The sequence below is a fragment of the Anomaloglossus baeobatrachus genome, chromosome 10 (genome assembly GCF_048569485.1).
Source record: "Anomaloglossus baeobatrachus isolate aAnoBae1 chromosome 10, aAnoBae1.hap1, whole genome shotgun sequence".
Classification (NCBI taxonomy): domain Eukaryota; kingdom Metazoa; phylum Chordata; class Amphibia; order Anura; family Aromobatidae; genus Anomaloglossus; species Anomaloglossus baeobatrachus.
In genome coordinates, this window is record NC_134362.1 from 157,284,084 (window position 1) to 157,311,122 (window position 27,039).

The 27,039-nt window shown below is 48.1% G+C and overlaps 1 protein-coding gene across 1 annotated transcript in view; it reads left to right on the top strand.

The window, feature by feature from the left end:
- Positions 1–10,530: 10,530 nt before the first annotated feature.
- Positions 10,531–27,039, top strand: part of BRD7 (bromodomain containing 7) — a 161,801-nt gene continuing 145,292 nt past the window's right edge. The window contains exons 1-3 of the mRNA XM_075325740.1: positions 10,531–10,769; positions 17,268–17,467; positions 26,053–26,182. Of these exons, the coding sequence (XP_075181855.1) occupies positions 10,571–10,769; positions 17,268–17,467; positions 26,053–26,182 (529 nt within the window). The 5' untranslated portion in view covers positions 10,531–10,570. The remainder of the gene's footprint in view (positions 10,770–17,267; positions 17,468–26,052; positions 26,183–27,039) is intronic.

Sequence of the window (27,039 nt, forward strand, 5' to 3'; positions counted from 1 at the left end):
AGTTCTTATTGTAATCAGCAGGGGGAGCTCTGGTTACGCTGAGCTGCAGTTCTCATTGTGATCAGCAGAGGGACCTCTGGATATACTGAGCTGCAGTTCTCATTGTGATCAGAAGAGGGAGCTCTGGTTACGCTGAGCTGCAGTTCTCATTGTGATTAGCAGAGGGAGCTTTGGTTATACAGAGGTGCAGTTTTCATTGTGATCAGCAGAGGGAGCTCTTGTTATTCTGAGCTGCAGTTCTCATTGTGATCAGCAGAGGGAGCGCTGGTTACACTTAGCTGCAGTTCTTATTGTAATCAGCAGGGGGAGCTCTGGTTACCCTGAGCTGCAGTTCTCATTGTGATCAGCAGAGGGAGCTTTGGTTACGCTGAGCTGCAGTTCTCATTGTGATCAGCAGAGGGACCTCTGGATATACTGAGCTGCAGTTCTCATTGTGATCAGAAGAGGGAGCTCTGGTTACGCTGAGCTGCAGTTCTCATTGTGATTAGCAGAGGGAGCTTTGGTTATACAGAGGTGCAGTTTTCATTGTGATCAGCAGAGGGAGCTCTTGTTATTCTGAGCTGCAGTTCTCATTGTGATCAGCAGAGGGAGCGCTGGTTATACTGAGCTGCAGTTCTCATTGTGATCAGCAGAGAATGCTCTTGTTATACTGAGCTGCAGTTCTTATTGTGATCAGCAGAGGGAGCTCTCGTTATACTGTGCTGCAGTTCTCATTGTGATCAGCAGAGGGAGCGCAAGTTATACTGATCAGCAGAGAGTGCTCTCGTTATCCTGAGCTGCAGTTCTCATTGTTATGCGCAGAGGGAGCGCTGGATATACTGAGCTGCAGTTCTCATTGTGATCAGCAGAGGAAGCTCTGGTTAGACTGAGCTGCAGTTCACATTGTGATCAGCAGAGGGAGCTCTCGTTATACTGAGCTGCAGTTCTCATTGTGACCAGCAGGGGAAGCTCTGGTTATACTGAGCTGCAGTTCTCATTGTGATCAGCAGAGGCAGCTCTGGTTATACTGAGCTGCAGTTCTCATTGTGATCAGCAGAGGAAGCTCTGGTTAGACTGAGCTGCAGTTCACATTGTGATCAGCAGAGGGAGCTCTCGTTATACTGAGCTGCAGTTCTCATTGTGACCAGCAGGGGAAGCTCTGGTTATACTGAGCTGCAGTTCTCATTGTGATCAGCAGAGGCAGCTCTGGTAATACTGAGCTGTAGTTCTCAATGTGAACAGCAGAGGGAGCTCTGGATATACTGAGCTGCAGATCTCATTGTGATTAGCAGAGGGACCGCTGTTTAGACTTAGCTGCAGTTCTCATTGTGATCAGCAGAGGGAGCTCTGGTTATACTGAGCTGCAGTTCTCATTGTGATCAGCAGAGGGAGCTCTGGTTATACTGAGCTGCAGTTCTCATTGTGATCAGCAGAGGGAGCTCTGGTTATACTGAGCTGCAGTTCTCATTGTGATCAGCAGAGGGAGCTCTGATTATACTGAGCTGCAGTTTTCATTGTGATCAGCAGAGAATGGTCTCGTTATACTGAGCTGCAGTTCTCATTGTGATCAGCAGAGGGAGCGCTCGTTACATTGAGCTGCAGTTCTCATTGTGATCAGCAGAGGGAGCGCTCGTTATACTGAGCTGCAGTTCTCATTGTGATCAGCAGAGGGGGCTCTGGTTATACAGAGCTGCAGTTCCCATTGTAATCAGCAGAGGGAGCTCTCGTTATACTGAACTGCAGTTCTCATTGTGATCAGCAGAGGGAGCTCTCGTTATACTGAGCTGCAGTTCTCATTGTGATCAGCAGAGGGAGCTCTGGTAATACTTATCTGCAGTTCTCATTGTGATCAGCAGAGGGAGCTCTGGTTATACTGAGCTGCAGTTCTCATTGTGATCAGCAGAGGGAGCTCTCGTTATACTGAGATGCAGTTCTCATTGTGATCAGCAGAGGGAGCTTTGGTTATACTGAGCTGCAGTTCTCATTGTGATCAGCAGAGGGAGCTCTCGTTATACTGAGCTGCAGTTCCCATTGTGATCAGCAGAGGGAGCTCTGGTAATACTTATCTGCAGTTCTCATTGTGATCAGCAGAGGGAGCTCTGGTTATACTGAGCTGCAGTTCTCATTGTGATCAGCAGAGGGAGCTCTCGTTACACTGAGCTGCAGTTCTCATTGTGATCAGCAGAGGGAGCTCTCGTTATACTGAGCTGCAGTTCTCATTGTGATCAGCAGAGGGAGCTTTGGTTATACTGAGCTGCAGTTCTCATTGTGATCAGCAGAGGGAGCTTTGTTTATACTGAGCTGCAGTTCTCATTGTGATCAGCAGAGGGAGCTCTGGTTATACTTAGCTGCAGTTCTCATTGTGATCAGCAGAGGGAGCTCTGGTTAGACTGAGCTGCAGTTCTCATTGTGATCAGCAGAGGGAGCTTTGGTTATACTGAGCTGCAGTTCTCATTGTGATCAGCAGGGGGAGCTCTGGTTATACTGAGCTGCAGTTCTCATTGTGATCAGCAGGGGGAGCACTGGTTATACTGAGCTGCAGTTCTCATTGTGATCAGCAGAGGGAGCTCTGGTTACACTGAGCTGCAGTTCTCATTGTGATCAGCAGAGGGAGCTCTGGTTACACTGAGCTGCAGTTCTCATTGTGATCACCAGAGGGAGCTCTGGTTATGCTGAGCTGCAGTTCCCATTGTAATCAGCAGAGGAAGCTCTTGTTATACTGAGCTGCAGTTCTCAATGTGATCAGCAGAGGGAGCTCTGGATATACTGAGCTGCAGTTCTCATTGTGATCAGCAGAGGGAGCGCTCGTTATACTGATCAGCAGAGAGTGCTCTCGTTATCCTGAGCTGCAGTTCTCATTGTTATGCGCAGAGGGAGCGCTGGATATACTGAGCTGCAGTTCTCATTGTGATCAGCAGAGGAAGCTCTGGTTAGACTGAGCTGCAGTTCACATTGTGATCAGCAGAGGGAGCTCTCGTTATACTGAGCTGCAGTTCTCATTGTGACCAGCAGGGGAAGCTCTGGTTATACTGAGCTGCAGTTCTCAATGTGAACAGCAGAGGGAGCTCTGGATATACTGAGCTGCAGATCTCATTGTGATTAGCAGAGGGACCGCTGTTTAGACTTAGCTGCAGTTCTCATTGTGATCAGCAGAGGGAGCTCTGGTTATACTGAGCTGCAGTTCTCATTGTGATCAGCAGAGGGAGCTCTGGTTATACTGAGCTGCAGTTCTCATTGTGATCAGCAGAGGGAGCTCTGGTTATACTGAGCTGCAGTTCTCATTGTGATCAGCAGAGGGAGCGCTCGTTACATTGAGCTGCAGTTCTCATTGTGATCAGCAGAGGGAGCGCTCGTTATACTGAGCTGCAGTTCCCATTGTAATCAGCAGAGGGAGCTCTCGTTATACTGAACTGCAGTTCTCATTGTGATCAGCAGAGGGAGCTCTCGTTATACTGAGCTGCAGTTCTCATTGTGATCAGCAGAGGAAGCTCTAGTTATACTGAGCTGCAGTTCTCATTGTGATCAGCAGAGGAAGCTCTGGTTAGACTGAGCTGCAGTTCACATTGTGATCAGCAGAGGGAGCTCTCGTTATACTGAGCTGCAGTTCTCATTGTGACCAGCAGGGGAAGCTCTGGTTATACTGAGCTGCAGTTCTCAATGTGAACAGCAGAGGGAGCTCTGGATATACTGAGCTGCAGATCTCATTGTGATTAGCAGAGGGACCGCTGTTTAGACTTAGCTGCAGTTCTCATTGTGATCAGCAGAGGGAGCTCTGGTTATACTGAGCTGCAGTTCTCATTGTGATCAGCAGAGGGAGCTCTGGTTATACTGAGCTGCAGTTCTCATTGTGATCAGCAGAGGGAGCTCTGGTTATACTGAGCTGCAGTTCTCATTGTGATCAGCAGAGGGAGCGCTCGTTACATTGAGCTGCAGTTCTCATTGTGATCAGCAGAGGGAGCGCTCGTTATACTGAGCTGCAGTTCTCATTGTGATCAGCAGAGGGGGCTCTGGTTATACAGAGCTGCAGTTCCCATTGTAATCAGCAGAGGGAGCTCTCGTTATACTGAACTGCAGTTCTCATTGTGATCAGCAGAGGGAGCTCTCGTTATACTGAGCTGCAGTTCTCATTGTGATCAGCAGAGGGAGCTCTGGTAATACTTATCTGCAGTTCTCATTGTGATCAGCAGAGGGAGCTCTGGTAATACTTATCTGCAGTTCTCATTGTGATCAGCAGAGGGAGCTCTGGTTATACTGAGCTGCAGTTCTCATTGTGATCAGCAGAGGGAGCGCTCGTTATACTGAGCTGCAGTTCTCATTGTGATCAGCAGAGGGAGCTTTGGTTATACTGAGCTGCAGTTCTCATTGTGATCAGCAGAGGGAGCTCTCGTTATACTGAGCTGCAGTTCTCATTGTGATCAGCAGAGGGAGCTTTGGTTATACTGAGCTGCAGTTCTCATTGTGATCAGCAGAGGGAGCTTTGTTTATACTGAGCTGCAGTTCTCATTGTGATCAGCAGGGGGAGCTCTGGTTAGACTGAGCTGCAGTTCTCATTGTGATCAACAGAGGGAGCTCTGGTTATACTTAGCTGCAGTTCTCATTGTGATCAGCAGAGGGAGCTCTGGTTAGACTGAGCTGCAGTTCTCATTGTGATCAGCAGGGGGAGCACTGGTTACACTGAGCTGCAGTTCTCATTGTGATCAGCAGAGGGAGCTCTGGTTACACTGAGCTGCAGTTCTCATTGTGATCAGCAGAGGGAGCTCTGGTTACATTGAGCTGCAGTTCTCATTGTGATCAGCAGAGGGAGCTCTGGTTATGCTGAGCTGCAGTTCTCATTGTGATCAGCAGAGGGAGCTCTGGTTATACTGAGCTGCAGTTCTCATTGTGATCAGCAGAGGGAGCTCTCGTTATACTGAGCTGCAGTTCTCAATGTGATCAGCAGAGGGAGCTCTGGATATACTGAGCTGCAGTTCTCATTGTGATCAGCAGAGGGAGCGCTGGTTATACTGAACTGCAGTTCTCATTGTGATCAGCAGAGGGAGCTCTGGTTATACTGACCTGCAGTTCTCATTGTGATCAGCAGAGGGAGCTCTTGTTATACTGAGCTGCAGTTCTCATTGTGATCAGCAGAGGGAGCTCTGGATATACTGAGCTGCAGTTCTCATTGGGATCAGCAGGGGGAGCTCTCGTTAGACTGAGCTGCAGTTCTCATTGTGATCAGCAGAGGGAGCTCTCCTAATACTGAGCTGAAGTTCTCATTGTGATCAGCAGAGGGAGCGCTCAATACACTGAGCTGCAGTTCTCTTTGGGATCAGCAGGGGGAGCTCTCGTTATACTGAGCTGCAGTTCTTATTGTGATCAGCAGAGGGAGCTCTCGTTATACTGAGTTGCAGTTCCCATTGTAATCAGCAGAGGGAACACTCGTTAGTCTGAGCTGCAGTTCTCATTGTGATCAGCAGAGGGAGCGCTCAATACACTGAGCTGCAGTTCTCTTTGGGATCAGCAGGGGGAGCTCTCGTTATACTGACCTGTAGTTCTCATTGTGATCAGCAGAGGGAACACTCGTTAGTCTGAGCTGCAGTTCTCATTGTGATCAGCAGAGGGAGCTCTCGTTATACTGAACTGCAGTTCTCATTGTGATCAGCAGAGGGAGCTTTGGTTATAATGAGCTGCAGTTCTCATTGTGATCAGCAAAGGGAGCTCTCGTTAGACTGAGCTGCAGTTCCCATTGTAATCAGCAGAGGGAGCTCTGGTAATACTTATCTGCAGTTCTCATTGTGATCAGCAGAGGGAGCTCTGGTAATACTTATCTGCAGTTCTCATTGTGATAAGCAGAGGGAGCACTCGTTAGTCTGAGCTGCAGTTCTCATTGTGATCAGCAGAGGGGGCTCTGGTTATACAGAGCTGCAGTTCTCATTGTGATCAGCAGAGGGAGCTCTCGTTATACTGAACTGCAGTTCTAATTGTGATCAGCAGAGGGAGCTCTCGTTATACTAAGCTGCAGTTCTCATTGTGATCAGCAGAGGTAGCTTTGGTTATACTGAGCTGCAGTTCTCATTGTGATCAGCAGAGGGAGCTTTGGTTATACTGAGCTGTAGTTCTCATTGTGATCAGCAGAGGGAGCTCTGGTTATACTGAACTGCAGTTCTCATTGTGATCAGCAGAGGGAGCTCTCGTTATACTAAGCTGCAGTTCTCATTGTGATCAGCAGAGGGAGCTCTCGTTATACTAAGCTGCAGTTCTCATTGTGATCAGCAGAGGGAGCTTTGGTTATACTGAGCTGCAGTTCTCATTGTGATCAGCAGAGGGAGCTTTGGTTATACTGAGCTGTAGTTCTCATTGTGATCAGCAGAGGGAGCTTTGGTTATACTGAGCTGCAGTTCTCATTGTGATCAGCAGGGGGAGCTCTCGTTATACTAAGCTGCAGTTCTCATTGTGATCAGCAGAGGGAGCTCTGGTTATACTGAGCTGTAGTTCTCATTGTGATCAGCAGAGGGAGCTCTGCTTATACTGAGCTGCAGTTCTCATTGTGATCAGCAGAGGGAGCTCTGGTTATACGGAGCTGCAGTTCTCATTGTGATCAGCAGAGGGAGCGCTCGTTAAACTGAGCTGCAGTTCTCATTGTGATCAGCAGAGGGAGCTCTCGTTATACTGAGCTGCAGTTCCCATTGTAATCAGCAGAGGGAGCTCTCGTTATACTGAGCTGCAGTTCTCCTTGTAATCAGCAGAGGGAGCTCTGGTTATACTGAACTGCATTTCTCATTGTGATCAGCAGAGGGAGCGCTCAATACACTGAGCTGCAGTTCTCATTGGGATCAGCAGGGGGAGCTCTCGTTATACTGAGCTGCAGTTCCCATTGTAGTCAGCAGAGGAAGCTCTGGTCATGCTGACCTGTAGTTCTCATTGTGATCAGCAGGGGAGCTTTGGTTACGCTGAGCTGCAGTTCCCATTGTAATCAGCAGAGGGAGCTCTCGTTATACTGAACTGCAGTTCTCATTGTAATCAGCAGAGGGAGCTCTGGTTATACTGAGCTGCAGTTCTCATTGTGATCAGCAGAGGGAGCTCTGGTTACATTGACCTGCAGTTCTCATTGTGATCAGCAGAGGGAGCTTTGGTTACGCTGAGCTGCAGTTCTCATTGTGATCAGCAGAGGGAGCTTTGGTTATACTGAACTGCAGTTCTCATTGTGATCAGCAGAGGGAGCGCTCAATACACTGAGCTGCAGTTCTCATTGGGATCAGCAGAGGAAGCTCTGGTTATGCTGACCTGTAGTTCTCATTGTGATCAGCAGAGGGAGCTTTGGTTATACTGAGCTGCAGTTCTCCTTGTTATCAGCAGAGGGAACTCTTGTTATACTGAACTGCATTTCTCATTGTGATCAGCAGAGGGAGCGCTCAATACACTGAGCTGCAGTTCTCATTGGGATCAGCAGGGGGAGCGCTCGTTAGACTGAGCTGCAGTTCTCATTGTGATCAGCAGAGGAAGCTCTGGTTATACTTATCTGCAGTTCTCATTGTGATCAGCAGAGGGAGCACTCGTTAGTCTGAGCTGCAGTTCTCATTGTGATCAGCAGAGGGGGCTCTGGTTATACAGAGCTGCAGTTCCCATTGTAATCAGCAGAGGGAGCTCTGGTTATACCGAGCTGCAGTTCTCATTGTGATCAGCAGAGGGAGCTTTGGTTATAATGAGCTGCAGTTCCCATTGTAATCAGCAGAGGGAGCTCTCGTTAGACTGAGCTGCAGTTCTCATTGTGATCAGCAGAGGGAGCTCTGGTTACACTGAGCTGCAGTTCTCATTGTGATCAGCAGAGGGAGCTCTGGTTATACTGAGCTGCAGTTCTCATTGTGATCAGCAGAGGGAGCTTTGGTTATACTGAACTGCAGTTCTCATTGTGATCAGCAGAGGGAGCTCTCGTTAGACTGAGCTGCAGTTCTCATTGTGATCAGCAGAGGGAGCTCTGGTTATACTGAACTGCAGTTCTCATTGTGATCAGCAGAGGGAGCTCTCGTTAGACTGAGCTGCAGTTCTCATTGTGATCAGCAGAGGGAGCTCTGGTTATACTGAGCTGCAGTTCTCATTGTGATCAGCAGAGGGAGCTCTGGTTACATTGACCTGCAGTTCTCATTGTGATCAGCAGAGGGAGCTCTGGTTATGCTGAGCTGCAGTTCTCATTGTGATCAGCAGAGGGAGCTTTGGTTACGCTGAGCTGCAGTTCTCATTGTGATCAGCAGAGGGAGCTCTGGTTACATTGACCTGCAGTTCTCATTGTGATCAGCAGAGGGAGCTCTGGTTATACTGAGCTGCAGTTCTCATTGTGATCAGCAGAGGGAGCTTTGGTTACGCTGAGCTGCAGTTCTCATTGTGATCAGCAGAGGGAGCTTTGGTTACGCTGAGCTGCAGTTCTCATTGTGATCAGCAGAGGGAGCTTTGGTTACGCTGAGCTGCAGTTCTCATTGTGATCAGCAGAGGGAGCTCTGGTTATACTTAGCTGCAGTTCTCATTGTGATCAGCAGAGGGAGCTCTGGTTATACTGAGCTGCAGTTCTCATTGTGATCAGCAGAGGGAGCGCTCAATACACTGAGCTGCAGTTCTCATTGGGATCAGCAGGGGGAGCGCTCGTTAGACTGAGCTGCAGTTTTCATTGTGATCAGCAGAGGAAGCTCTGGTTATGCTGACCTGTAGTTCTCATTGTGATCAGCAGGGGGAGCTCTGGTTATACTTAGCTGCAGTTCTCATTGTGATCAGCAGAGGGAGCTCTTGTTATACTGAGCTGCAGTTCTCATTGTGATCAGCAGAGGGAGCTCTGGTTATACTTATCTGCAGTTCTCATTGTGATCAGCAGAGGGAGCACTCGTTAGTCTGAGCTGCAGTTCTCATTGTGATCAGCAGAGGGGGCTTTGGTTATAATGAGCTGCAGTTCCCATTGTAATCAGCAAAGGGAGCTCTCGTTAGACTGAGCTGCAGTTCTCATTGTGATCAGCAGAGGGAGCGCTGGTTATACTGAGCTGCAGTTCTCATTGTGATCAGCAGAGGGAGCTCTCGTTATACTGAGCTGCAGTTCTCAATGTGATCAGCAGAGGGAGCTCTGGATATACTGAGCTGCAGTTCTCATTGTGATCAGCAGAGGGAGCTCTGGTTATACTTAGCTGCAGTTCTCATTGTGATCAGCAGAGGGAGCTCTGGTTATACTGAGGTGCAGTTCTCATTGTGATCAGCAGGGGGAGCTCTGGTTACACTGAGCTGCAGTTCTCATTGTGATCAGCAGAGGGAGCTCTGGTTACACTGAGCTGCAGTTCTCATTGTGATCAGCAGAGGGAGCTTTGGTTATACTGAACTGCAGTTCTCATTGTGATCAGCAGAGGGAGCTCTCGTTAGACTGAGCTGCAGTTCTCATTGTGATCAGCAGAGGGAGCTCTGGTTATACTGAACTGCAGTTCTCATTGTGATCAGCAGAGGGAGCTCTCGTTAGACTGAGCTGCAGTTCTCATTGTGATCAGCAGAGGGAGCTCTCGTTATACTGAGCTGCAGTTCTCATTGGGATCAGCAGAGGAAGCTCTGGTTATGCTGACCTGTAGTTCTCATTGTGATCAGCAGAGGGAACTCTTGTTATACTGAACTGCATTTCTCATTGTGATCAGCAGAGGGAGCGCTCAATACACTGACCTGTAGTTCTCATTGTGATCAGCAGAGGGGGCTCTGTTTATACTTATCTGCAGTTCTCATTGTGATCAGCAGAGGGAGCACTCGTTAGTCTGAGCTGCAGTTCTCATTGTGATCAGCAGAGGGGGCTCTGGTTATACAGAGCTGCAGTTCCCATTGTAATCAGCAGAGGGAGCTCTGGTTATACCGAGCTGCAGTTCTCATTGTGATCAGCAGAGGGAGCTTTGGTTATAATGAGCTGCAGTTCCCATTGTAATCAGCAGAGGGAGCTCTCGTTAGACTGAGCTGCAGTTCTCATTGTGATCAGCAGAGGGAGCTTTGGTTACGCTGAGCTGCAGTTCTCATTGTGATCAGCAGAGGGAGCTCTGGTTATACTGAGCTGCAGTTCTCATTGTGATCAGCAGAGGGAGCTCTCGTTAGACTGAGCTGCAGTTCTCATTGTGATCAGCAGAGGGAGCTCTCGTTATACTGAGCTGCAGTTCTCATTGGGATCAGCAGAGGGAGCTCTCGTTAGACTGAGCTGCAGTTCTCATTGTGATCAGCAGAGGAAGCTCTGGTTATGCTGACCTGTAGTTCTCATTGTGATCAGCAGAGGGGGCTCTGGTTATACTTATCTGCAGTTCTCATTGTGATCAGCAGAGGAAGCTCTGGTTATACTGAGCTGCAGTTCTCATTGTGATCAGCAGAGGGAGCTCTTGTTATACTGAGCTGCAGTTCTTATTGTGATCAGCAGAGGGAGCTCTTGTTAGACTGAGCTGCAGTTCTCACTGTGATCAGCAGAGGGAGCGCTCGTTAGACTGAGCTGCAGTTCTCACTGTGATCAGCAGGTGGAGCTCTTGTTAAACGCCTGCAGTTCTCAGTTGTATTCAGCAGAGGGCGCGCTAGCATTACACATTACACACGCTAATCCTGCGGCTGCTTTTTTCCGACATCAATGAACGTCTCTATGGTTTCCTCCGCCGAACCGAAACTACAGCAAGGAAAACAACTAGATGTGTCAGTTCGGCGGCGTGACGTCATCACCGGGATACGGAGGAAGATCTTGAAGGGGTCGGTGGCCGGGACCGGAGATATGGGCAAGAAGCACAAGAAACACAAAGGAGACAAACCGCGGGGGGAGAGAGCGGAGACACGTGAGTGACACAGGGGGCGGCGGAGGCACGTGACCCTGCGACCCCCGACAGCGAAGACCGCCGGCAGAGGAGACCTGGGTGGGCAGACGCAGGTGGCGGTCAGCCCGTAGCCATTCATCCATATATATATAGCGGACCCCTCTATTAGCTGTGTATATAGCGGACCCCTCTATTAGCTGTGTATATAGCGGACCGCTCTATTAGCTGTGTATATAGCGGACCCCTCTATTAGCTGTGTATATAGCGGACCCCTCTATTAGCTGTGTATATAGCGGACCCCTCTATTAGCTGTGTATATAGCGGACCCCTCTATTAGCTGTGTATATAGCGGACCCCTCTATTAGCTGTGTGTGTATATAGCGGACCGCTCTATTAGCTGTGTATATAGCGGACCGCTCTATTAGCTGTGTATATAGCGGACCCCTCTATTAGCTGTGTGTGTATATAGCGGACCCCTCTATTAGCTGTGTATATAGCGGACCCCTCTATTAGCTGTGTATATAGCGGACCCCTCTATTAGCTGTGTATATAGCGGACCACTCTATTAGCTGTGTATATAGCGGACCCCTCTATTAGCTGTGTATATAGCGGACCCCTCTATTAGCTGTGTATATAGCGGACCCCTCTATTAGCTGTATATATAGCGGACCCCTCTATTAGCTGTATATATAGCGGACCACTCTATTAGCTGTGTATATAGCGGACTCCTCTATTAGCTGTATATATAGCGGACCACTCTATTAGCTGTGTATATAGCGGACCCCTCTATTAGCTGTATATATAGCGGACCACTCTATTAGCTGTGTATATAGCGGACCACTCTATTAGCTGTGTATATAGCGGACCCCTCTATTAGCTGTGTATATAGCGGACCCCTCTATTAGCTGTATATATAGCGGACCACTCTATTAGCTGTGTATATAGCGGACCCCTCTATTAGCTGTGTATATAGCGGACCCCTCTATTAGCTGTATATATAGCGGACCACTCTATTAGCTGTGTATATAGCGGACCACTCTATTAGCTGTATATATAGCGGACCACTCTATTAGCTGTGTATATAGCGGACCACTCTATTAGCTGTGTATATAGCAGACCACTCTATTAGCTGTGTATATAGCGGACCACTCTATTAGCTGTGTATATAGCGGACCCCTCTATTAGCTGTGTATATAGCGGACCCCTCTATTAGCTGTGTATATAGCGGACCCCTCTATTAGCTGTGTATATAGCGGACCACTCTATTAGCTGTGTATATAGCGGACCACTCTATTAGCTGTGTATATAGCGGACCCCTCTATTAGCTGTGTATATAGCGGACCCCTCTATTAGCTGTGTATATAGCGGACCCCTCTATTAGCTGTGTATATAGCGGACCACTCTATTAGCTGTGTATATAGCGGACCCCTCTATTAGCTGTGTATATAGCGGACCCCTCTATTAGCTGTGTATATAACAAACCACTATTAGCTGTGTATATAGCGGACCCCTCTATTAGTTGTGTATATAGCGGACCCCTCTATTAGCTGTGTATATAGCGGACCCCTCTATTAGCTGTGTATATAGCGGACCCCTCTATTAGCTGTGTATATAGCGGACCACTCTATTAGCTGTGTATATAGCGGACCACTCTATTAGCTGTGTATATAGCGGACCACTCTATTAGCTGTGTATATAGCGGACCCCTCTATTAGCTGTGTATATAGCGGACCACTCTATTAGCTGTGTATATAGCGGACCACTCTATTAGCTGTGTATATAGCGGACCACTCTATTAGCTGTGTATATAGCGGACCACTCTATTAGCTGTGTATATAGCGGACCACTCTATTAGCTGTGTATATAGCGGACCCCTCTATTAGCTGTGTATATAGCGGACCACTCTATTAGCTGTGTATATAGCGGACCACTCTATTAGCTGTGTATATAGCGGACCACTCTATTAGCTGTGTATATAGCGGACCCCTCTATTAGCTGTGTATATAGCGGACCCCTCTATTAGCTGTGTATATAGCGGACCCCTCTATTAGCTGTGTATATAGCGGACCCCTCTATTAGCTGTGTATATAGCGGACCCCTCTATTAGCTGTGTGTGTATATAGCGGACCCCTCTATTAGCTGTGTATATAGCGGACCCCTCTATTAGCTGTGTATATAGCGGACCCCTCTATTAGCTGTGTATATAGCGGACCCCTCTATTAGCTGTGTATATAGCGGACCACTCTATTAGCTGTGTATATAGCGGACCCCTCTATTAGCTGTGTATATAGCGGACCCCTCTATTAGCTGTGTATATAGCGGACCACTCTATTAGCTGTGTATATAGCGGACCCCTCTATTAGCTGTGTATATAGCGGACCCCTCTATTAGCTGTATATATAGCGGACCCCTCTATTAGCTGTATATATAGCGGACCACTCTATTAGCTGTGTATATAGCGGACCCCTCTATTAGCTGTATATATAGCGGACCACTCTATTAGCTGTGTATATAGCGGACCCCTCTATTAGCTGTATATATAGCGGACCACTCTATTAGCTGTGTATATAGCGGACCACTCTATTAGCTGTGTATATAGCGGACCCCTCTATTAGCTGTGTATATAGCGGACCCCTCTATTAGCTGTATATATAGCGGACCACTCTATTAGCTGTGTATATAGCGGACCCCTCTATTAGCTGTGTATATAGCGGACCCCTCTATTAGCTGTATATATAGCGGACCACTCTATTAGCTGTGTATATAGCGGACCACTCTATTAGCTGTATATATAGCGGACCACTCTATTAGCTGTGTATATAGCGGACCACTCTATTAGCTGTGTATATAGCGGACCACTCTATTAGCTGTGTATATAGCGGACCACTCTATTAGCTGTGTATATAGCGGACCACTCTATTAGCTGTGTATATAGCGGACCCCTCTATTAGCTGTGTATATAGCGGACCCCTCTATTAGCTGTGTATATAGCGGACCCCTCTATTAGCTGTGTATATAGCGGACCACTCTATTAGCTGTGTATATAGCGGACCACTCTATTAGCTGTGTATATAGCAGACCCCTCTATTAGCTGTGTATATAGCGGACCCCTCTATTAGCTGTGTATATAGCGGACCACTCTATTAGCTGTGTATATAGCGGACCCCTCTATTAGCTGTGTATATAGCGGACCCCTCTATTAGCTGTGTATATAACAAACCACTATTAGCTGTGTATATAGCGGACCCCTCTATTAGCTGTGTATATAGCGGACCCCTCTATTAGCTGTGTATATAGCGGACCCCTCTATTAGCTGTGTATATAGCGGACCCCTCTATTAGCTGTGTATATAGCGGACCACTCTATTAGCTGTGTATATAGCGGACCACTCTATTAGCTGTGTATATAGCGGACCCCTCTATTAGCTGTGTATATAGCGGACCACTCTATTAGCTGTGTATATAGCGGACCACTCTATTAGCTGTGTATATAGCGGACCACTCTATTAGCTGTGTATATAGCGGACCACTCTATTAGCTGTGTATATAGCGGACCCCTCTATTAGCTGTGTATATAGCGGACCACTCTATTAGCTGTGTATATAGCGGACCACTCTATTAGCTGTGTATATAGCGGACCACTCTATTAGCTGTGTATATAGCGGACCACTCTATTAGCTGTGTATATAGCGGACCCCTCTATTAGCTGTGTATATAGTGGACCCCTCTATTAGCTGTGTATATAGCGGACCACTCTATTAGCTGTGTACATAGCGGACCCCTCTATTAGCTGTGTATATAGCGGACCCCTCTATTAGCTGTGTATATAACAAACCACTATTAGCTGTGTATATAGCGGACCCCTCTATTAGTTGTGTATATAGCGGACCCCTCTATTAGCTGTGTATATAGCGGACCCCTCTATTAGCTGTGTATATAGCGGACCCCTCTATTAGCTGTGTATATAGCGGACCCCTCTATTAGCTGTGTATATAGCGGACCACTCTATTAGCTGTGTATATAGCGGACCACTCTATTAGCTGTGTATATAGCGGACCACTCTATTAGCTGTGTATATAGCGGACCACTCTATTAGCTGTGTATATAGCGGACCCCTCTATTAGCTGTGTATATAGCGGACCACTCTATTAGCTGTGTATATAGCGGACCACTCTATTAGCTGTGTATATAGCGGACCCCTCTATTAGCTGTGTATATAGCGGACCACTCTATTAGCTGTGTATATAGCGGACCACTCTATTAGCTGTGTATATAGCGGACCCCTCTATTAGCTGTGTATATAGCGGACCCCTCTATTAGCTGTGTATATAACAAACCACTATTAGCTGTGTATATAGCGTATCCCTCTATTAGTTGTGTATATAGCGGACCCCTCTATTAGCTGTGTATATAGCGTATCCCTCTATTAGTTGTGTATATAGCGGACCACTCTATTAGCTGTGTATATAGCGGACCACTCTATTAGCTGTGTATATAGCGGACCCCACTATTAGTTGTGTATATATAGCGGACCCCACTATTAGCTGTATACACAGCTAATAGTGGGGTCCTCTATATATACACAACTAATAGTGGGGTCCGCTATATACACAGATAATAGAGGGATCCGCTATATATTCACAGCTAATACTGGGGTCCGCTATATACACACACAGATAATAGAGGGGTCCGCTATATATACACCGCTAATAGAGGGGTCCGCTATATATATACACAGCTAATAGTGGGGTCCGTGTGTGTGTATATAGCGGACCCCACTATTAGCTGTGTGTGTATATAGCAGACCCCTCTATTAGGTGTGTATATAGCGGACCCCTCTATTAGCTGTGTATATAGCGGACCCCACTATTAGCTGTGTGTGTATATAGCGGACCCCACTATTAGCTGTGTGTGTATATAGCGGACCCCACTATTAGCTGTGTGTATATAGCGGACCCCACTGTTAGCTGTGTGTGTATATAGCGGACCCCACTATTAGCTGTGTGTGTGTATATAGCGGACCCCTCTATTAGCTGTGTATAAATAGCGGACCCCTCTATTAGCTGTGTGTGTATATAGCGGACCCCACTATTAGCTGTGTGTATATAGCGGACCCCACTATTAGCTGTGTGTGTATATAGCGGACCCCACTATTAGCTGTGTGTATATAGCGGACCCCACTATTAGCTGTGTATATATAGCGGACCCCTCTATTAGCTGTGTGTGTATATAGCGGACCCCTCTATTAGCGGTGTATATATAGTGGACCCCTCTATTATCTGTGTGTGTATATAGCGGACCCCTGTATTAGCTGTGCGTGTATATAGCGGACCCCTCTATTAGCTGTGTGTGTATATAGCGGACCCCTCTATTAGCTGTGTGTGTATATAGCGGACCCCACTATTAGCTGTGTGTGTATATAGCGGACCCCTCTATTAGCTGTGTATATATAGCGGACCCCTCTATTAGCTGTGTGTGTATATAGCGGACCCCTGTATTAGCTGTGCGTTTATATAGCGGACCCCTCTATTAGCTGTGTGTGTATATAGCGGACCCCTCTATTAGCTGTGTGTGTATATAGCGGACCCCACTATTAGCTGTGTGTGTATATAGCGGACCCCACTATTAGCTGTGTGTGTATATAGCGGACCCCACTATTAGCTGTGTGTGTATATAGCGGACCCCTCTATTAGCTGTGTATATATAGCGGACCCCTCTATTAGCTGTGTGTGTATATAGCGGACCCCACTATTAGCTGTGTGTATATAGCGGACCTCACTATTAGCTGTGTGTGTATATAGCGGACCACACTATTAGCTGTGTGTGTGTATATAGCGGACCCCTCTATTAGCTGTGTGTGTATATAGCGGACCCCTCTATTAGCTGTGTGTGTATATAGCGGACCCCTCTATTAGCTGTGTGTGTATATAGCGGACCCCTCTATTAGCTGTGTGTGTATATAGCGGGCCCCTCTATTAGCTGTGTGTGTATATAGCGGACCCCTCTATTAGCTGTGTGTGTATATAGCGGGCCCCTCTATTAGCTGTGTGTGTATATAGCGGACCCCTCTATTAGCTGTGTGTGTATATAGCGGACCCCTCTATTAGCTGTGTTTGTATATAGCGGACCCCTCTATTAGCTGTGTTTTGTATATAGCGGACCCCTCTATTAGCTGTGTGTGTATATAGCGGACCCCTCTATTAGCTGTGTGTGTATATAGCGGACCCCACTATTAGCTGTGTGTGTATATAGCGGACCCCACTATTAGCTGTGTGTGTATATAGCGGACCCCACTATTAGCTGTGTGTATATAGCGGACCCCTCTATTAGCTGTGTGTGTATATAGCGGACCCCTCTATTAGCTGCGTGTGTATATAGCGGACCCCTCTATTAGCTGCGTGTGTATATAGCGGACCCCTCTATTAGCTGCGTGTGTATATAGCGGACCCCTCTATTAGCTGCGTGTGTATATAGCGGACCCCTCTGTTGCTTATACGTTTCATTTTTTCTTCCTTCTTAGAATACGTGGAGAAACCATTGAAGCTTGTGTTGAAAGTGGGCACTGGAGAGGTGAAGGAGCTTTCCACGGCCCGAGCTGCCGCCCTGCCACAAAGCTTCCACGAAGACAAGGCAGACCACGAGAAGCACAAGGATAAGAAGAAGAAGAAAAAGAAGAAAAATGAGAAAGTCGCAGCTCCTGAGGAAAAGAAGAAGAAGAAGGTCAGTTGCATTAGACTAGCTTTTTCCTCTGCATACAGTAACCTATAGTATATCACAAACGTTAGTACACCCCCCCCTACATTTTTGTCAATATTTTATTTTTTTTTTCTTGGAACAACACTGCAGATCTGACACTTTGCTACAATGTACAATAGTCCGTGTGCAGCTTGTATAACAGTGTAAATTTGGTGTCCTCCTAAATAGTAATGTCGAAACCACTGGCAACAAAAGTGAGTACACGCCAAAGTGAAAATGGCCAAATTGTGTGTAAAGTTTCTGTGTGGCCACCATTATTTTCAAGCATGCCATATCTCTTTCGGGCGTAGAGTTCACTAGAGCTTCACAGGAGTCACTGGATCCTCGTCCATCCTCCATGATGACATCATGGAGCTGATGGATGTTACAGACCTTGCGCTCCTCCACCTTCCGTTTGAGGATGCTGCACAGAGGGTCAGTAGGGTTTAGGTGTGGAGACCTACTTAGCCAGACTAGCACCTTTACCCTCGGTTTCTGGGGCAGGCAGTGGTGGTCTTGGAGGTGTTTGGGGTTGTTATCATGTTGGAATATGAATGGAGGGGATCATGCTCTGCTCAGTATCGTACATCACATGTTGGCATTCATGTTCCCATAATGAACTGTAGGTCCGCACAGCTGGCAGCACTTATGCAGCCCCAAACCATGACACTCCCACCACCATGCCTGACTGTAGGCAGGACACACTTCTTCCAGTAATCCATGTTGATAGCTACTGTTTGCAGGCGTTTTTGTACATCATCCTTAAAAGAGGCTTCCTTCTGGGACAACAGACCAATGTGATGCAGTGTGCAGCAGGTCGTCTGAACACTGACAGGGTTTAGACATTAATGGCTGTGTGTTGAGTTATTTTTGTTGCCAGTGGTTTCGACACTATTTAGGAGGACACCAAATTTACACTGTTATACAAGCTGCACACGGACTATTGTACATTATATCAAAGTGTCTAATCTTCAGTGCTGTCCCAAATGAGGGATGTACTCACTATTGTGATGACCTTCCAATATTATGTAGTAAATTATTTTTTTGAGGCACAGTAAAGATTCAGCAAATAACTTTGTGTGTTATGAAATTTTTTTTTTATGTAATAAAATTATAAGTCTTCAAAATATAAGGGAAAATCGCGGCAGAAATAACTTGCAGATTTTGTTTGTAGATTTGTCAGTGGTATTATATTCAATTCTACAACATCAGCAAAAGATTTTTCTTTGTCGCTCCATTGGGAGACCCAGACAATTGGGTGTATAGGCTATGCCTCCGGAGGCCACACAAAGCACTACACTAAAAGTGTAAAGCCCCTCCCCTTCTGCCTATACACCCCCCGTGCTCACGGGCTCCTCAGTTTTTATGCTTTGTGCGAAGGAGGCAGACATCCACGCATAAGCTCCACAACTTAGTCAGCAGCAGCTGCTGACTAGGTCGGATGGAAGAAAAGAGGGCCCATAACAGGGCCCCCGGCATGCTCCCTTCTCACCCCACTTTGTCGGCGGTGTTGTTAAGGTTGAGGTACCCATTGCGGGTACACAGGCAGGAGCCACATGCTGTTTTCCTTCCCCATCCCTTAATGGGCTCTGGGTGAAGTGGGGTCCGGATCGGTCTCCAGGCACTGGGACCGTGCTCCCTCCGCAGCCCCTGGGAATCTGCAGGATAGGAGCTGGGTATCGTCAGGGACAAGGCCCTGCTGCTATGAGGTACTCTGTGTCCCCGTGGGGACCGCGCATGGAGCGCTGGTGCCATACACATTACAGCACTGCTGGGTGTGTTAGTGCGCCGGGGACTACCGCGCATGGAGCGCTTGTGCCATACACACTGCAGCACTGCTGGGTGTGTTAGTGCGCCGGGGACTGCCGCGCTTATTGCCGGCCGCGCTTATAACTTTAGTCCCCGGCTTCTGCGGCCTAGTGTCGCATATTCCCGCCCACAGGCCTGCCAGTCAGGGGAAGGGCGGGACGCTGCACAGATCGTCAGCGCTGAGGGCTGGAGCATACATTAGTATCCTCCTCCCCCCTCACTCAGTTCACTGGGGCACTAGATTCCCGCACTTTTCTTGGGCACGCCCACGGTCCCCTCCTCCCCACAGAACGCCGGCAGCCATTCCTGTCAGCGATTCAGACGCTGGAGAGGAGAGACAACACAGGGAGACCCAGGCAGGGAATCTGGTGATCACACAACCGCTCTGAGCGGTCGGTAAGCAGCACCTGTGGTGCTGGCCCCACTGAGTACCGAAGTGTATATATATATATATATATATATATATATATATATATATATATATATATATATATATATATATATATATATATATATATATATATATAGGCTTATAGGCTATACATTTGCACTGTACGGTCGCTCTGTTGATTTTTGGCTATATACCCTCCTGGTTGTTCTCAGAGGAGACAACATGTCAGCCGCAAAAAGCAAGGGTGCCAAAGCACAGGCTTACTTTGCAACCTGTACCTAATGTACAGCTGTACTACCGGCAGGTTCCACTGACCCTCATTGTGTGCAATGCTCGGCCCCTGTGGCACTTACTCAGCCGGAGCCTCTGCGACTGGTGGCCCAGGTGGAACCACCTGCTACCACTGTCCAGGTGACAGGGACGGAGTTTGCAGCCTTTGCTGACAAACTGTCTGAGAGTATGGATAAATGGTCTGCTAAAATACTGGAAGCATTGCAGTCCAGACCGGTGATTCAGGCCCCGGGCTCTATCCAATCCTTGACCCCTGGAACAGCAAAGTGCCCCGGGGGTAAACCATAGGTCCCAGGGTGAGGTCTCTGACACGGACCGCAGTCCCAGGCCGCCCAAGCGGGGTCGCTGGGAAATTCCCTCCACTTCATCACACTGTTCAGGGTCCCAGCAGGGGGACTCTCTGGAGGATGAAGCGGAGGTCTCAGATCAGGATTCTGATACTGAAGCCGCTCTCAACCTAGATACACCTGAAGGTGACGCTATAGTGAATGACCTTATAGCGACCATCAATCAGGTGTTGGATATTTCTCCCCCAGCTCCCCCAATTGAGGAGTCTGCTTCTCAGGAGAAATTCCGTTTCAGGTTTCCAAAGCGTACATTAAATATGTTTCTGGATCACTCTGACTTCAGAGAGGCAATCCAGAAAAACCGAGACTGTCCAGACAAGCGTTTTTCCAAGCGCCTTAAGGACACACGTTATCCCTTCCCCCCCGAGGTTGTCAAGGGCTGGACTCAGTGTCCTAAGGTGGATCCTCCAATCTCCAGACTGGCGGCCAGATCCATAGTTGCAGTGGAAGATGGGGCTTCACTCAAAGATGCCACTGACAGACAGATGGAGCTCTGGTTGAAATCTATCTATGAAGCTATCGGCGCGTCTTTTGCTCCAGCATTCGCAGCCGTATGGGCACTCCAAGCTATCTCAGCTTCTCAGGCGCAGATTAATGCAGTAACACGTACATCTGCCCCGCAAGTGGTGTCCCTAACCAATCAGGCGTCGGCGTTTGCGTCCTACGCCATTAATGCTGTCCTGGACTCTGCGAGCCGTACGGCGGTAGCATCCGCCAATTCGGTGGCAGTCCGCAGGGCCATGTGGCTACGTGAATGGAAGGCAGACTCTGCTTCCAAAAAGTTCTTAACCGGTTTGCCATTGTCTGGCGACCGCTTGTTTGGTGAGCGATTGGATGAAATCATTAAACAATCCAAGGGAAAGGATTCATCCTTACCCCAGTCCAAACCAAACAGACCTCAACCACGGAAGGTACAATCGAGGTTTCGGTCCTTTCGGACCGCGGGCAGGTCTCAATTTTCCTCGTCCAAAAGGCCTCAGAAAGATCAGAGGAACTCCGATGCATGGCGGTCTAAGTCACGTCCTAAAAAGACCGCCGGAGGAACCTCTCCCAAAGCGGCCTCCTCATGACTTTCGGCCTCCTCAAACCGCATCCTCGGTCGGTGGCAGGCTCTCCCGCTTTTGCGACGCCTGGCTGCCACAGGTACAAGACCGATGGGTGAGAGACATTCTATCTCACGGTTACAGGATAGAGTTCAGCTCTCGTCCTCCGACTCGTTTCTTCAGAACATCTCCGCCCCCCGACAGAGCCGAGGCTCTTATGCAGGCGGTGGGCACCCTGAAGGCGGAAGGAGTGGTGATCCCTGTTCCTCTTCAGCAACGGGGTCACGGTTTTTACTCCAACTTGTTCGTGGTGCCAAAAAAGGACGGATCCTTCCGTCCCGTTCTGGACCTAAAGCTGCTCAACAAGCATGTGAAAACCAGGCGGTTCCGGATGGAATCGCTCCGCTCCGTCATCGCCTCAATGTCCCAAGGAGATTTCCTGGCATCAATAGACATCAAAGATGCTTATCACCACGTACCGATTGCACCAGAGCATCAGCGCTTCCTGCGCTTCGCCATAGGGGACGAACACCTTCAGTTCGTGGCACTGCCTTTTGGCCTGGCGACAGCCTCACGGGTCTTCACCAAGGTCATGGCAACAGTGGTGTCAATCCTACACTCTCAGGGACACTCGGTGATCCCTTACTTGGACGATCTCCTTGTCAAGGCACCCTCTCAAGGGGCATGCCAACACAGCCTGAACATTGCTCTGGAAACTCTCCAGAGATTCGGGTGGATCATCAATTTTCCAAAGTCAAATCTGACACCGGCCCAATCACTGACATATCTTGGCATGGAGTTTCATACTCTCTCAGCGATAGTGAAGCTTCCGCTGAACAAACAGCGTTCACTACAGACAGGGGTGCAATCTCTCCTTCATGGTCAGTCACACCCCCTGAGGCGCCTCATGCACTTCCTAGGGAAGATGGTGGCAGCAATGGAGGCAGTTCCTTTTGCGCAGTTTCATCTGCGCCAACTTCAATGGGACATTCTCCGCAAATGGGACAGGAAGTCGACGTCCCTCGACAGGAACGTCTCCCTTTCTCGGGCAGCCAAAGCTTCCCTTCAGTGGTGGCTCCTCCCCACTTCTCTGTCGAAGGGGAAATCCTTCCTGCCCCCATCCTGGGCGGTGGTCACGACGGACGCGAGCCTGTCAGGGTGGGGAGCGGTCTTTCTCCACCACAGGGCTCAGGGGACTTGGACTCAGAGTCCTCCCTTCAGATCAATGTTCTGGAGATAAGGGCAGTGTATCTTGCCCTAAAGGCGTTCCAGCCGTGGCTGGAAGGCAAACAGATCCGAATTCAGTCGGACAACTCCACAGCGGTGGCATACATCAACCACCAAGGCGGGACACGCAGTCGGCAAGCCTTCCAGGAAGTTCGGCGGATTCTGCTGTGGGTGGAAGCCACAGCCTCCACCATATCCGCAGTTCACATCCCGGGCGTAGAAAACTGGGAAGCAGACTTTCTCAGTCGTCAGGGCATGGACGCAGGGGAATGGTCCCTTCACCCGGACGGGTTTCAGGAGATCTGTTGCCGCTGGGGCATGCCGGACGTCGACCTAATGGCGTCACGGCACAACAACAAGGTCCCGACATTCATGGCACGGTCTCAAGATCCCAGAGCTCTGGCGGCAGACGCCTTAGTTCAGGATTGGTCGCAGTTTCAGCTCCCTTATGTGTTTCCTCCTCTGGCACTGTTGCCCAGAGTGTTACGCAAGATCAGGGCCGACTGCCGCCGCGCCATCCTCGTCGCTCCAGACTGGCCGAGGAGGTCGTGGTACCCGGATCTGTGGCATCTCACGGTCGGCCAACCGTGGGCACTACCAGACCGACCAGACTTGCTGTCTCAAGGGCCGTTTTTCCATCTGAATTCTGCGGCCCTCAACCTGACTGTGTGGCCATTGAGTCCTGGATCCTAGCGTCTTCAGGGTTATCTCAAGAGGTCATTGCCACTATGAGACAGGCTAGGAAACCAACGTCCGCCAAGATCTACCACAGGACGTGGAAAATATTCCTGTCGTGGTGCTCTGCTCAGGGTTTTTCTCCCTGGCCGTTTACCTTGCCCACTTTTCTGTCCTTCCTTCAATCCGGATTGGAAAAGGGTTTGTCGCTCGGCTCCCTTAAGGGACAAGTCTCTGCGCTCTCTGTGTTTTTTCAGAAGCGCCTAGCCAGACTTCCACAGGTACGCACGTTCCTGCAGGGGGTTTGTCACATCGTCCCTCCTTACAAGCGTCCGTTAGAACCCTGGGATCTGAACAGGGTGCTGATGGTTCTTCAGAAACCACCGTTCGAGCCAATGAGGGATATTTCTCTCTCACGCCTTTCGCAGAAGGTGGTTTTCCTAGTAGCAGTCACTTCACTTCGGAGAGTGTCTGAGCTAGCAGCGTTGTCGTGCAAAGCCCCTTTCCTGGTGTTTCACCAGGACAAGGTGGTTCTGCGTCCGGTTCCGGAATTTCTCCCTAAGGTGGTATCCCCCTTTCATCTCAATCAGGATATCTCCTTACCCTCTTTTTGTCCTCATCCGGTTCACCAATGTGAAAAGCATTTGCACTTGTTAGATCTGGTGAGAGCACTCAGATTCTACATTTCTCGTACGGCGCCCCTGCGCCGCTCGGATTCACTCTTTGTCCTTGTCGCTGGCCAGCGTAAAGTGATACAAGCTTCCGAATCAACCCTGGCTCGGTGGATCAAGGAACCAATTCTCGAGGCTTATCGTTCCTCGGGGCTTCCGGTTCCCTCAGGGCTGAAGGCCCATTCTACCAGGGCCGTGGGAGCGTCCTGGGCTTTGCGGCACCAGGCTACGGCTCAGCAGGTGTGTCAGGCGGCTACCTGGTCGAGCCTGCACACTTTCACGAAACACTATCAGGTGCATACCTATGCTTCGGCAGATGCCAGCCTAGGTAGACGAGTCCTTCAGGCGGCGGTTGCCCACCTGTAGGACGGAGCCGGTTGCGGCTCTATTATGAGGTATTATTTACCCACCCAGGGACTGCTTTTGGACGTCCCAATTGTCTGGGTCTCCCAATGAAGCGACAAAGAAGAAGGGAATTTTGTTTACTTACCGTAAATTCCTTTTCTTCTAGCTCCAATTGGGAGACCCAGCACCCGCCCCTGTTTTTGGTGTACACATGTTGTTCATGTTGAATGGTTTCAGTTCTCCGATATTCCTTCGGATTGAATTTACTTTAAACCAATTTATAATTTTTTCCTCCTTCCTGCTTTTGCACCAAAACTGAGGAGCCCGTGAGCACGGGGGGTGTATAGGCAGAAGGGGAGGGGCTTTACACTTTTAGTGTAGTGCTTTGTGTGGCCTCCGGAGGCATAGCCTATACACCCAATTGTCTGGGTCTCCCAATTGGAGCTAGAAGAAAAGGAATTTACGGTAAGTAAACAAAATTCCCTTCTTTTGATCCATTTCACAGAATGAAAATATTGTCAGTAAATCTAAGCTGAAGGCCCATATGTGAATGCCACGGTCCATGACATCAGAAAAAATGAACACCTGTTTCCTCCCACCAGCTTAGGAGCAGATTATGGCATATGAAGGAGCACATTGACCCACCATAGCCGTACCCTTGAGCTGCTGGGGGATCTTTCATCCAAACCTCTCTTGTTATAGACTAAATTACAGCACCAAATGACTTCTCTGGTGTTCAGGTAATATCTGACTTCATGAATACCTAATTCATGATGAAGTGGGGAGTACAAGAAGCCAATATTCGTTCAGTGGATAACCTGTAACTTCAGCGAGTCTAAGGTTGTCCTGAACATTAGACGGTAGTAACTGCAAAGACAGACGGATGTAAAACCTCATCTATATAGAAACACACGATTTCCGTAACACAACACACTCCTGACATGATGGGGTTTGTTTAGTAAGATCTGAGGACTTAACACATTTATGTCAATTATTGCTGCTATTTAAAAGGAAGAAATAAAATCTGGATGTGTTTTTAAACATAAGTAATTTCTTTGTGTGACTGGTACATGCTTAGTAACGTGTGGTGTCACAGGGTCCTTCTCCAATATCACAATCAACAGAGCTATAGATGAGTGAACAGTCCAAAGATCCTTTATTCCAAGCAAATCAGAAGGTCCATAAAATAATCCACCACACAGAGGGTAAAATAGTCCAGAAACATGGATACAGTCCTGTGAGGGATAAATGTCCAGGTCTCTCTGGAGAGCATCAGCTTCTTCCACAAAGGATCAATCTTACTCCTTCTCTCTTCTCTTTCTCAGCCAGAATGAATAATCCCCTAGGTAAGTAGAGAGGTTAGGTGGATCCCAGGCCCCCTCCCCCAGACGTAGGGACAAAAGCCTGGCAGGGGGTGATTAACCTGCAAACAGAACAATGTACACACAATGAATACACAGAATGGACTGAGCACCACACCTAAAATAGAAACCTACGCAAAATTGCACACAACTCCCCATATTCCACCATCACACATAGAATACCGACATATCCTGCAGCAGTGACGACTCTTTATGGTGTAGCCGAGGCTGTGGACCGATTGGTGAACGTATGGAACAAACGTGGAGCTTGTGAATGGCTTGTTGTGGCCTCCATACACGTCTGTTTTTAGCTTGAAACCACTTGGTAATAACGTGTCCCAGTATCTACACTAATTAGGACATTTCTTTTCAGCTAAACATGGGGTATTTTTGTTTTTTCATATTTTTAGGAGGATAAAAAGAAAAAGGATAAATCCTCCCATGAAAGTGACAAGGATAAGGATCGCAAACTCCATTCAGCACATGGAGCTGATATACCAGCCGTGACTGTTCCAGAATCCTCATTAGCAAAACCAGAAGGTAAAGAAAACCCTTCAGGCTTTTTTTTTTTAATTCCCCCAACTCTTGCAGGATTTATTTTGTCATAATTGCAGATTACAATCTTTTATGGGCATGGATGTCAGTCATCAACCTCTCTGCTCTTGGCTGCATATTCCACAGATAAGCCTCTGTCCTCTGTGATAAGATGCTCCTTTAACCCTTTCACGACCGGCCGATTTTTCGCTTTCCGTTTTTTTTTTTCGCCATTCTTTTTCTGAGAGACGTAACTTTTTTATTTTTCAGTCAATATGGTCATGTGAGGGCTCATTTTTTGCGGAACGAGCTGTATTTTTAAATGAAACCATCAGTTTTACCATATTGTGTACTAGAAAATGGCAAAAAAATTCCAAATGCTGAAAAATAGCAAAAAAAGTGCGATAGCACTATGGTTTTTGAGATATTTTATTCACTGTGTTCACTATATGGTAAAACTGATGTGTGGGTGTGATGCCTCAGGTCAGTGCGAGTTCGTAGACACCAAACATGTATAGGTTTACTTTTATATAAGGGGTTAAAAAAAAATCGGAAGTTTGTCCGAAAAAAGTGGCGCACGTTTTACGCCATATTCCGTGACCCGTAGCGTTCTCATTTTTCGGGATCTTAGGCTCAATGACGGCTTATTTTTTGCGTCTCGAGCTGACGTTTTTAACGGTACCATTTTTGCGCAGATGCTACGTTTTGATCGCCTCTTATTGCATTTTGCGCAAAAGTTGTGGCGACAAAAAAAGTCGTTTTGGCGTTTGGAATTTTTTTGCCGCTACGCCGTTTACTGATCAGATTAATTGATTTTATATTTTGATAGATCGGGCGTTTCTGAACGCGGCGATACCAAATGT